Genomic DNA, 13,255 nt, shown 5'->3' with positions numbered 1-13,255 from the left:
CTATTTTGGAACTCTATGTATTTTCACAGGTAGTACTTGTCTCCACATCCCCCGACACTCATGCACAGTAAGATTAGGCATCTTTGTGGTTGACATAGTCTAGGTAGCTTTTCCAGATAAGTCTCTTAAAAGCAAGGAGTGCATTAACTAAATGGGCCAAAAGGTTCTTTTTCTCTGATGAGAGCTAGGTCCTTCCTCAAAGTTTCTTAGGCTCCATTAAATTACGTATAGAATATTCTCATTATTTTCGCTGCTGAGCAACAGCCATATGATGCAGAGTTACGCAGTGCCTTCATATCTAAAACTTTTATACTGCACTTTTTAAAGCTTTTATTTTGAGGAAGGGAAAGGGGCATTTGTCTGAATATGGATTCTAAGTTGTATATATTTCCTGTCATTCTAAAAAGTGACTTTGTGAAGCAAAATTTTGCTAAATGTTAAACTTTGAAAAATTTAATATGCCAGATTAAAATACTGTCCACTAACTAGTTCACAGACTTTAAAAGTAAAAATACATCTGACTGTTAAAACAATATAAAGAAAATTTCATTTTTGTCTAATTGCAATTAAAAGAAAATGTTTACATATTAAAATGAAAATAAAAGTAATATTTCCAACCAAGAGCTTAGTGATTAATATAACAGGAACACAATATGTGCTTATTAGAAATAAAGCATATATAAGCCAAATTACCAAGTCAATTCACTGCTGAGTTTTTATTCTTATTAATTATGATTGGTTTGTATTAGCATCAGAGTGTTAGGTTTTTAATCAATTTGTAAATTGACAGCCAATTTTCACATATGTTTAAGACTTAAAAATGAGTATCTCATTTAAAATTTTCATGATTCTATAAGGTAATTTTAAAAATTAAAATGTAAAGATTTAGTATTTAAACATTAGGAAGGAAGAAACTAACATACAGATTTTATTTTTCCTGTTTAGCCTCATTTATAGATGCTGTCTGAATTATAGCTAGAAAGTTTAGATCCGTTTTTCCCTTTTTGAACATACTTAATAGCTGTGAGAAGATAAACATGAACAAATTATTTATGCCACAAGAGAGACAGGCATAGGTGAGAGGGAATGAGAATATCACTCAGCTGAGAAAACAATCAGAAGTCTGAGAAAAACTCATTCATTCAATCATAACCTTATATAACCTTACGTGTCCATGTGGTCTTACCCTCAGGTTTTAAGATTTGGAGTTTCTAGTTTTACCAAGAGGGTGTTTATCAGGAGTTTTCAAAACTTTTTACTACAATTCATGGTTAAAAAAAAAAAGTATGACCTCATAACACAATTATGTATTTATATTAACTTTCATGAAAATGTACTCTTATAGTCACTTTACTGTGTGCCGTATATTCTAATATCTTTTACTACATTTTGTTTTGAAAATGCTAGCTTTGATTCACTGAAATAACTTTTTATGACCCTCTAATGGGTTGTGATACACACACAGCTTGAAGAAAGGTTAGTCTTCTTTAGGTAGATGAGAAGTGGCATAAGTTTTCTATAGTTCTAAAATGTATATTCCCTATACATTGTCTTTTTTCTCACATTTGGATTATGATTTTGGCAATAAGAAAAAGAGAAAGTGCTAATATAGTGAACTGAGCAGCAATTCACTTCAAAAACTCTCCAAGTACTCTGAAACTACTAGTAGTCCACAAATTAGCTTGGACTCAGTTCTTGACACTCCATATAATTAACTTAGGAAGCATCCCACATCATTACCTGGCAAACACTTTTGTTGTTGTTAATATCATTTAGTACCACAACTATAGAACACTGGGTCTTAAGAATTTTAAAATGCACACGAAGTGTTCTATATTCTTGCCTCCTTCCCTACCAGTAACGCTTGTCTACTCCTCAATCCACAAATCCCATCTCACCAGTGCTTAACATATTCTTTAGTTATATTTCAAAACCTGAGAGCCCCTCAAAATGGGGCTCTTGTTATGTAGGACCATTAATGAAGCATTTGCTACTTGGTAAGTTTTAAAGTATAAGCTTCTCATAAGAAATCTGAGCACAAGCCATGGACATTAGGCATCCTTAACAAGTAACAAATAACACTTGTAAGATGTACGATGCCAAAGACCTATTACAGAAGAACAGGAGAAATATTTCCCCAATCAAAACAGTATAAAAATTCAAAATGGCATCAAAGCATGTTTTTTAAAATAATTTTTTCCTAAAGTCACTTTATAATGAAATCTTGACATTCTATCAGCAAACACTTTTCAATGTACTTGTTGAAGAATCATTACCGCGTGTGGATAAAACTCCGCATTGCAGTGATGACAGTACACTCCACATACTGAGACAAATTTTCTACCTGAGAATTTTCAGTAGAATTTCACTACTTTGCCTGTGAGATCCAGGCGCATGAAAGTGCCTTCAGCTTTATACCATCAATCTACTTCTACAAAGTGAGATTTTTCCCCCTATTTAATTTCAACACCCTGTTTGCTGGTTCTTCAAAGAATAATAGATGCTGCATAAGAAAATTGAATAGGATCATTCAAAACTAAGATACAAAAGATATATGGAGTTAAGTTTTGGGAAAATAATAAGGTGGAACTTATAAAATATTTTCTTAAAGCTGTAAAAGTAATGCTAATATTTTGATTTTTGGCAGTAACTCAAAAAATGATCTTGAAACTTATTACAGGTACTTTTTGATAAGACAGCAACCGTTGTGTTAGCTTCTGTAGTAACATTAAATTAACTGAAATTGTCACATAAAATACCTGCACTGGTAGATCCAATTCCTGTGGTGAGCACAGATCTCGGTGTAATCTTTGCTGCATATTTGAGGAACTGCGATTTCCCTGTGCCAGGGTCCCCAACCAATAAAAGATGAGATTCACCTAGAAAAATGTAAGTAATAGAACGCTTTTAATTCCTATGAAAAGACTCATAAGTGTAGTTAAAAAGAAAATGGTCCACTTGGAATGCCAACACAACTTATATTTTATATACTGCTTTTGCTTAAGGCCATTCAAAGAAGGATTTAACCAGAATATCTTTAGAAAAGTTAAATGTCATCATAAATAATAATCTTTACTTGATTTCTGAATGCAACATTTAAAATCTAAATACTTTTAACAGATTTTGTGCTACTTCCAGATGTTTAGGACTGTGTTTAACACTTAAAACTTTTTTTGGCATATAAAGTTTCTGATTTCATTTATTTTGCAATATCAAACTACTGTGATTTAATCTTTCCATCCAGCCATACAAGTATTTTTTTTATTCTTTTTATTTAATTATTTTTAAGTGTCCAGGACTTTATAAGTGCTTTATAAATACCAGATCACTTATGATTCTAACTTAAAGGGAAAACTTTTCCTTCCTATGAAAATTTTAGAGGTTTACTGAAATATCTTCAAGTACTCTTATTTTTCAAATATAACATAGATGAACATATAAATATCCTGTGATATGTATTATCTCACTGATCAAACATATTTCTTCAGTAATACTCAAATATTTCCTAAATACATTAATAGGGAAATACTATTTAAGCTCAATATCAAGCAGAATGCCTTGTAAATAGTAGGTAATCAAGACATACAATACACATAAACCTTATTATACTTACTATTCTATACTGTACAATATGGTTTTAGAGTCCCTACTAATAGCCTTATTTACAATGTCCTTTTAATTTTTTGGTTAAGCCTTTGGCTCTCATGACCCTTATGTTGCCTATATGAGGTCCATTATAAACCTTGGTTATGCCAGATATAGGTCAGTTAAGTGTGTTAACCACAAAAGAGCTTTCTGCCATTTGGACATAATTACACACAGTAATTTTTACTTGAATGCCTGACCTACAGCAGCACCTCTTGGAGATGGCACATTTGCTACCCACCAGCAGAAGGGGAAGCAGCGGGCAGATGACTAAAAGCAGCCGAGTGAGAGAAACATACTGATAGTCACAAATGGAGAGATCCTGACTCAGAGACATTAAAAAGATCTGTGAGAGTTCCCATTGTGGCGCAGAGGAAGTGAATCCGACTAGGAACCATGAGGTTGCGGGTTTGATCCCTGGCCTCGCTCAGTGGGTTAAAGATCTGGCATTGCCATGAGCTATGGTGTAGGTCGCAGGCGTGGCTCAGACCCAGTGTTGCTGTAGCTCTGGCGTAGGCCAGAGGCTACAGCTCAGATTAGACCCTAGCCTGGGAACCTCCATATGCCATGGGTGCGGCCCTTAAAAAAAAAAAAAAAAAAGATCTCTTCCTCTTTGAGTGAGATTGGGGACCCCAATCAAAGATTTTAATTTGTGGTACCATTATAGTCTGCAGCAAAAATATATACTCAGTGAAAAAGTCTTTGGAAAGACTGGAATTCTACCAAGTAGTTGCTGATGCTGGACTAGGTATGAGATAGCTGTCACCTATAAAAGATTACATTTGGAAAATAAAGCTCAATAAGCAATTTTTATTCAAGAAAGAAAAATTCTGGATCCTCCTCTTGTATGTGTTAATATTTCTCGAAATTTTAAAATAGGTACTAACCTCTGACCCGTGTGCCTGTTGCATCAGTCCTTTGAATCCCACCAGCCAGCACCATAGCCACAGCAAGCTTTACTAGGTACATTCCATAAACTTGAGGGCACAAGCTGGCCAGTATTTCATTCCTTCCTGTGAAAGGTAGAAAGATCAGAATTTACCAATAATTTTTAAGAAATCCTAACTGAAATTTCCCTTTCTATCCTATCTTCGTGTAAACACTCTACTATCTAAAATGGTCAAGGGGGCCATTTCTAAATGACTAAAAGGAGTGTAACTTTTTGTCCTAAAAGTCCTTTAGTTATTAATGCCATGAGGTGAGAAGTCTTTTTATTCCCGGTTGCTACCTGGTTAAGTTTCTACAAATTTAGCGTACTTTAAGAAGGACAGGAAGAAATCTCTCTTCTCCCTCATGGGGCCTTAAAAATAATTACCCCTTAAAAATAATGTCAGCTGCATTTCCTGTGCAATAATTTCAGTAAAATTACTCCACTGCCTAAATAAAAGGAAGGTGTGCAGTCTCAGAAACAATGAGAGTGTAGAAGCCAGTAATTTTTAACTACATAAGGTACTTGGAGCTCATGGAGCTTCTCCAGAGGTTTAACAGAAGTAAAACCAATTCATCCTGCAAGTCAGTTCAGCATTTGCTTTGAGCAGCTTGATAAATTCTGTTTTATCTAGACTAAGTATCGGCGTATCAGGGTATTTATAAGATCATTATGAATGATAACTCTAGCAATCCAAGCTGGAGGTCTCGGATTCTTCTGATCATACTTTAAATGAGAGATTATCACTATTTTAGGTTCTGCTTTCAGAAACATCAAACACCACATCTGAGAATCGGCCCATCCCATCCCTGAATAAAGTAGGTATTACATTCTGTCATCAGCCAATCAACCAATAGAAGCTCAGAACTTCAAGAGTCTGTCTTATACGGAATTCACTACTGTGATGGCACTATGTACACATTCACGTTACCAGAAATTAACACCCTCATGTTGGTAACCAATTTGCACATTTGAGGACTTTTATATTTAATGCTTGAGTCTGTACTCATGTTTCAGTGATAGCTTTTTTGAGGAGGAAAATAGAACTACTACTTTAGCTGATGATTACAGTTTCAGAAGCTTTTCCATCAAGGAAAAGGAAAGGGCCTTCCCCCTCAATTCATGACCCTATGCACAAAGGCTAGTTTTTTGGTAATGAATTAAAATGGACTCAGTGGCAACTGAGCTATGGTGATGTGCCCTGGAATGGCAAAAATGGTGAAGAAAGAAAATTTATTTTAGGAAAAAAGGAACCAAAAAGAATTAGTAAATCCCAGAAGGAAAATCATTAATTGCTGGAGGGAATCCCTCCGTTTCCTAAGGTAGGAAGCCCAGAAAGAAAAGATGAGAGATCTAAAATCTAAGCAGTTAAGACCTGACAGCAGGTAAGTAAATTCTGAGCAGAATCTAGAGATTACACATACAAAGAAAGAAGGAAGAGCCTCGACAAGCAGGTAACAAGTAGACAAACTGACCTGGGAAACACTCAAGCCTAAACTTCTAAAGAGCCAGCTTTTTGAGTAAATGTGTTGACCGGAAGCACATCCCATAGGCTCCAGTGTCAGAGCTCAGTGCTAATACTGACTAGCTGTCTGACCTCGGGCAAGTTTCTTAACCTGTCTCCACTTCCTTATCTGTGATAATAATGGTTTTGCATAGGGTTAAGGATTAGATGAGTTAATAAGTGCACAGCACACAGATCAATACCTGGCTCACAGTAGGAGCTACTTAACTGTTAATTAACATATTCCCTCTATTATTTGTGTTTAGTTCTCACTCAAGGTTTCCTCACACTGGTCAGCACAAAAGATACACTCTGAAGTTAGGTCTGAGGTATTAGAGACAAGCAAAGGGGAAGGTCCATTCCCTAAATTTGTTATCTGAAGTTGCAAAACTCGATTCCTAGGGTCTTGGCAATAAAAGTTCCCATGGGACTGTATCATGGAAGAGAATGCACTAGTGTGAATACTGCCCCATTCCTTCCCTCCCTCCTGAATTTCTGGTTCTAGACCATGTTAATAGTGTGTCCATGTAATCCGCTTTGTGGCATGGCCACCCTTTGCCCCAGTGAAGAGAACTTAGAGCTCAGATAAATGAGTCACCCTGGAGTGGGTTCAGATGGCCCAGTAGATCCCAATTCCTTCATTTGGGTTTCTCTCTGCATCTAAACATCAGGGTCAGGCGATTCCTGAGGTCAGTGTAGGTTAGAAGAAAATCTTTAGCTCCTTGTCAATACAGCATCAGATTTAATGAAGTAGGCCAACCTCCCAGAGCTGAGCAGTGAAGTAATCTCTGGCTTTAGACAAAGACACACTTCTGGATGCAGTTCCCTACCTTCCCCCACCCACCCAATCACACATACACTTTGAAATGATAAAATATAGTGGGCTGATACTTAGGAAACTAAGAAAGCAGAATCTGTTCATACTAAAAAGAAAAATGCTGTCTCGTTTTCTCCCTGTTTTCCTACTTAATATATTTAGTATTTATATTTATTTCTTCCTTTCACTCTGTAAATGAGATGTACTGCCATAACCTACTTAAAACAAGATAGACTCTTTTTAATCGCCAGCACAAAGCACCTCTGATGGGCTGGTTAGAGTGCTGTTTGATGCTTTTCCATCACTTACTAGGTGGAGTGTAGCTGTGGCACTGGGATTGATTTGGAATGATTGTGGTCCAAGGAAGTGTTATAGATTTTTGCGAGGATTAGTTTCTATGAAACAACTTAAAAAAAAATTAAAAATACATTTGATTCTTATAGCCTTGCTTAATAAAGCCACAATGTAGAGAACTTTGGTTCTTTTTTTTTTTTTTTGCTATTTCTTTGGGCCACTCCCGAGGCATATGGAGGTTCCCAGGCTAGGGGTCCAATCGGAGCTGTAGCCACCGGCCTACCCCAGAGCCACAGCAACGCGGGATCCAAGCCTCATCTGCGACATACACCCAGCTCACGGCAACGCCGGATCGTTAACCCACTGAGCAAGGGCAGGGACCGAACCTGCAACCTCATGGTTCCTAGTCAGATTCGCTAACCACTGCGCCACAACAGGAACTCCAAGAGAACTTTGGTTCTTTCTGTATGGGTCAGATAAAAGAATGATCAGCCACCACCATATACGTGTTACACTTATAAGCAAAAAAAAAAAAAAAAATCATCCCACAAAATAAAAGCTAACTGCCTGTATTTAGGCAAATGAAAGCCTTTTTTTGGGGGGGTGGGTGGGTAGAAACGATATGTGTCCAGTTCAGCATGTGATTTAAGAATAAGCACTGTATTAGATTTGAGGTGAAATTCATCAGAATTAGTATATTACTGGCTTCCATTTATTTTTCTCAGATGATGCCTCCAAAGAAGAATGAAAACAGATATTTGAAGATTTAATTGGTGTTTTATACATTTGGGATTTTTAAATAAAAAATACTCTACAAATCCAAAGGCTGTAATGTTTTAATCTGTGTAATTACAACTCAGTGTTATAATCAAAAATTTCTGCAGTGACAACAAAGCATTTTGCATCCTTTTTTTTTTTTTTTTGGTCTTTTTAGTGCCTCATGTGCAGCATATGGATGTTCCTGGGCTAGGGGTCGATCAGAGCTGCAGCTGCAGCTGCTGGCCTATGCCATAGCCACAGCAGTGTGGGATCCGAGCCACATCTGTGACCTACACCACAGCTCATGGCAATGCCAGATCCTTAACCTGCTGAGCGAGGCCAGGGATGGAACATGTGTCCTCATGGATTCTAGTCAGGTTTGTTACTGCTGAGCCACAATGGGAATTCCTGCCATTTCTCTTATCATCTCTTTCCTGGTTATTCCATATTTTAAAATCTTCAGCTAAAACAGTGTGAAGCTGTCTTAACTGTATAATATACATCAGAAAAGAAATATGGCTTGTCAGGATGAGGTTTCGCAATAGGATGAGTTTTGCCTGTTTAAGGAGCAACTATATATTTAATTGGTAAAGAAAGTAGAAAACTGAAACTGTTTTGGCAACATAAGAGATGTTAAAAAGAAAACAGTAATGGAAAATCTTTTGAAATTTCCAATAAGAGCTCTAAATAGGAAAGATTATGGCAGAAAAGGGTTTCAAAGGAAGACGAGAGCTAGAGGTACTGACTAGTGCTACTCCCTTTGAACACAGGCACTGACACACAGCATGTAAATCCTAAACATCACATTTAACTGCTGAGTGAAATGCCATTAATAATTATCAGGCGCATAACCCTTAAGCACAAACCTGCAAAGGGGTCGCTCTTATAGTATTCCCAAAAATCCTCAAATTCCTTTCGGACCTCCTCATCCATGTTGATCCCTGTAGACTGCTCATTATTTACTTGGACATAATTGGCTTTCAGGACTATCTCCACTTCACAGCGCACATCTTGCTGAAAGGGCTTCCACCGTTGCATTACAACACCATAAATAGTGAGGTCATCGCCTGGGAAAAAGCACCAAGTGAGTCCAGCAGTAGCATCCTGCCTACTTGGGTACAAACTTGCATGACAAAGGACCACAACTAAGAAATAAACCGCTACCCCACCAGGGTTTAGAGTGGTGCACATTTCATCCAGAAGCTATCTGGAACAAAAGAACACCATGGAGTCCTGATTTTTTTTTTTTTTAAACAGGCACTTGTATTTGCACAGCTAAAAGCTAGAGCCAGTATTTTAACTTTTCTTTATCTGCCACATGGTACCCACACCAGATTATAACCTTTCTCTAGGAAAATAGTTTACAGGATGATATATTCACCTTGATTATATCGGGTGCAGTGTCCTTCCTCTCAGAATTCCTAACCATATAGTTCTCACTTAAAGAAGATGTGGGGATTATAGCCAGGTTATACTGCAGCCTCAGGATCACAGGGATAGGTTCCAGAACCCACCTCAGATACCAAGGTTTGCAGATGCTCAAGTCCCAGAGTCAGCCCTCTGAATCTGTGGTTCCACATCCACGTGTTCAACCAACCATGAATTGTGAACTACTACAGTATATACCATAAAAAAAAAAAAAATCCGTGTATAAGTGGGCCCACTCAGTTTAAAACTGTGTTGTTCAAGGGTCAACTGCATAATCAATTTGGTGTCAGAAAATGACAATCTTATCATGATGGATGCTATGATACTAGTTTTAGTTTCTTACATATTTATTTTTACTTAACCACATTTGTTAACATTTACTCACTGTCTTTTTTTTTTTTTTAATGCACAAAAGGATGTGTGCACTAAGAAATGAATGAATAGCTGTTCTACTTCAAAGCTCCTTTCTATAAGCTATGAAAACACAAGAAAACAACCCTGCCTGTTCCTTCTTGATTGGTTCCTTCCCACCTAAGGGAACTCTCCCATTCCTAATTGATGGGTAGAACATTTAACTTTTACGAATTTGCCTAAGAGGCCTGTGTAACTTTTAGGCACATTTGCTAAAATACTGACATCTGTTTTTATTATTATATACAATTTGATGCATCAATTAACAAGTAGAGGTGAATGCTAGACATTTGATATTTTGGTACTGACGAAAATTCGGAGGTCAAAACCAAAACAAAACAAAACATAATCCTAGTCCCCAAGATTTTAATCTTGTTGAACATAGGATGTTGGAGTACATTCAATCCAACTCTAGTGTTTAGTTTGCACAACAAACACTGTCTCTGAACTAATATCTAAGTCTTTATTTCTGAGCCTGTGTCAAATATAGGATATTTGTGGATGTAAAATGCCTTTCACTCTCTAAACATCAATGTGTAATGTGTAATCTGTGGGGTTTTTGATTTCCTGAAGAAAAGTGTTTTATAAATGCTATATGCATGGAACTGGTGGTAGCAATTCACACAATAGAAGGCATATTTCTAGCCAAAGGCGACTTCATAGTAAATGGTAACAAATATATTAAATGGGTTCCTTACATATGTTTTCAACATCCTTCCAAAATTACTCCTTGGATTGTTTGCAAATCCAATCAGGAATAGTGATCATTTACTATACTATCTGTCCCCAATTTTTTAGATGCAAATGACCATGGCAACTTTATATGAGCGCTTGGAACCATTCTCTACTATCTATGGTCATTTTAATGAGTTATAGTAGATTGTTTCTATATTAGTCGAATGAGAAGCTTCACTTTCAGAAACTAGACCCACTAGGAATAAGCTGACTTCACTATGCAGGGGTAATGTAGAGAATGCCCAAGAGCACTGACTCATCAGATGTGGATTCAAATCCCAGCTCCACCTCTCACTGGCTATGTGACCGTGGGCAAGCTACCTAATAAACTGAGCTTATTTTTTGATCTACGAAATGGGAATAATTATATTTACATCACAGAACTATAGTGAGAATTAGCTCAGATAATGCATATAAAGTACTTAATGCAATATCTAGAATAAGTGCTCAATAAATATTAGCTATTATTAGTAAATCTACTTTACATTTGTAGAGCAACTGATACCATTAAAAAAACCCTCCAATAAGAGTTCCCACTGTGGCTCAGCGGCAACGAACCCGACTAGTATCCATAAGGATTCGGGTTCCATCCCTGGTCTCACTCAGTGGGTTAAGGATCCAGGGTTGCCGTGAGCTATGGTGTAGGTCGCCACTGTGGCTTGGATCCTGCATTGCTCTGCTGTGGTGTAGGCCAACAGCTGCAATTCTGATCTGATTCCTAGCCTAGGAACTTCCATACCCTGCATGTGCAGCCCTATAAAGCAAAAAAACAAAAACAAAAACAAAAAAACCCCAAAACAAACAAACAAAAAAACAACCTTCAATATATATGTTTTAATTTACTCAGATATTTATTGTGACAGATTATCAGAACAATTGTGAGGTATACATGATAGTCCAAGGCAATAAACACTTGTTTGAAACTTGTATGTTTTTCCACAGTAAATGTTACTATAAACAATGTTATTTTCAGGAAGCTAAAATTCTAACTTTTCTATCCCATCTCTTTGTGGCCCCCTATCTTCTGCAGCAAATTTACCACAAAGAGCGCTGGTCAGACCCACCTCTGATCTCCCTGTTGCCAGGACACAACCTCCAACTTGATTACTCTGCAATGTCAGATTGGGGTTCCTAACTAGACTGTAAATTTCTCAAGGGCAAGGAGTATGCTATTCATGTCTTCTGATTCTCACAGAGGTTTGTAGCCATGGATAAATGAAGAAATAGCTATTGACAGGCTGCTTCCATCCATTCTTTATTATTAGTGATGTGTGAAAGAAAAACAGCTTAAGATTTTTTTTTTTTTTTTTTAAGTGCAGACAGAATTCAATTTAGGTAAATTGCATGAAAACATCTTAATCCCCATCAAAGGACATTTTCCTGTCTGGCAAAGCTCACATAAGCACTGCTTTGCTGATCCAGACATACAGCGTCTAGTTAAAAACTAGAATCTTATGAACAAGGTACTTTGATATAGTCTTGTCCATTTAGCAGGCAACCCACCATCACAGTTGGTATTTACTCAGAACACTGTGTAGACAACTATAAACTGCTGACATATGTGACACAAATTTCAAACTATGGGTTGGTGATTCTTGGGTGGAAGGGGGACGTCTTTGATAAAGAATTATTCTTGACTCTAGATATTGAAATCTTTGTTTCTGTAGAGGCTTTGCCTCATCATTTTAATGAAGTGTCAGCTCAGTAAATATTTTATAAATGAGGCATCTGGAGAAGCCTAGGGTTAAGAAAAGGAAAATGATAGAATTTAGAGAAAATGAAGCATTTTCAATGAGTCCAGTAGCGGAGCACTGGGACATGAAATAAGAAATCAGACATGCCTGTTACTGCCCAAGGAAACGCTGGTGCTACTTGTTTCATTCAGAGATTAAGGCGTTTTAGTGGAAAATATTTAAAGCAGAAAATGTTGAAGTGAACTGAAGGACAATCATTGAAAACAATCATTTCCACTTTCTGATCCACTTTCAATTTAAATTAAATGTTAAGTAGCCAATAGAAATTGCTAGCTGGAGTTCCCACTGTGGCTCAGTGGGTAAAGAACCTGAGAGAGTACCTGTGAGGATTCGGGTTCAATCCCTGGCCTTGCTTAGTGGGTTCAGGATCTGGCATTGCTGCAAGCTGCAGCGCTGGTTGCAGCCATGGCTCTGATCTGGCATTGCCGTGGCTGTGGTATAGACCAGCAGCTGCAGCTCTGATTCAACCCCTAGCCTGGGAACTTCTATATGCCCAAATGTGTGGCCCAAATGAAAAAAGAAATTGTTAGGCAAACAGTAAAAGCAACAGTTTTTAAGTTATATGGAAATAGAGAAGGAAAAAGAAAGACTAAGCTCTCATATCCTTCTCATAACAAAGGTCTGGTCAAGGCCCGGGAATGTGTTTAGGGAGCAGAAGAATCTGGCTTTAGGGGAATACGTTTCCATTCACCTTTTCTTAGGCTAGAAAGAGTAGCCTCAGAGAAGATGCTGAAAGCTTTGCAGCTCTGAGGACGACCTGGTTTGGGATTGAAAGTGTATAAATCTGAAAGACTTATATAAGCTTTACATTTCAGTCTTTAGGGCCTGTCAGTTTTGTTAATGAGAAAGTGGGGGAGAAGCAGGGCAGATGAGGGTACCTGTGGTGAAATACAGAAAATATCAAGCACTTTGGTTACAAAAAAAGTTTTTGATTAAAACTTTGAGATTATCACTTTGAAGCCCATCTGCTTCTATCTGAG

The 13,255-nt window shown here is 37.3% G+C and overlaps 1 protein-coding gene across 4 annotated transcripts in view; it reads right to left on the bottom strand.

The window, feature by feature from the left end:
- MCM9 (minichromosome maintenance 9 homologous recombination repair factor) overlaps positions 1-13,255 on the bottom strand; it is a 118,887-nt gene that overhangs the window by 89,451 nt on the left and 16,181 nt on the right. For all 4 annotated transcript variants that reach the window (XR_007132130.1, XM_047759595.1, XM_047759617.1 and 1 more), the window contains exons 5-7: positions 8,814-9,014; positions 4,533-4,658; positions 2,760-2,879 (exon numbers count right to left, since the gene is read on the bottom strand). Coding sequence is in view for 3 of the 4 variants with exons in the window: in XM_047759595.1 (XP_047615551.1) it covers positions 2,760-2,879; positions 4,533-4,658; positions 8,814-9,014 (447 nt within the window). In the remaining variant the exon portion in view is untranslated. The remainder of the gene's footprint in view (positions 1-2,759; positions 2,880-4,532; positions 4,659-8,813; positions 9,015-13,255) is intronic.

Source organism: Phacochoerus africanus, chromosome 2, assembly GCF_016906955.1.
Source record: "Phacochoerus africanus isolate WHEZ1 chromosome 2, ROS_Pafr_v1, whole genome shotgun sequence".
NCBI classification, from domain to species: Eukaryota; Metazoa; Chordata; class Mammalia; order Artiodactyla; family Suidae; genus Phacochoerus; species Phacochoerus africanus.
The sequence above is the reverse complement of the archived record's forward strand: the minus strand, read 5'-3'. Positions and strand labels throughout refer to the sequence as shown.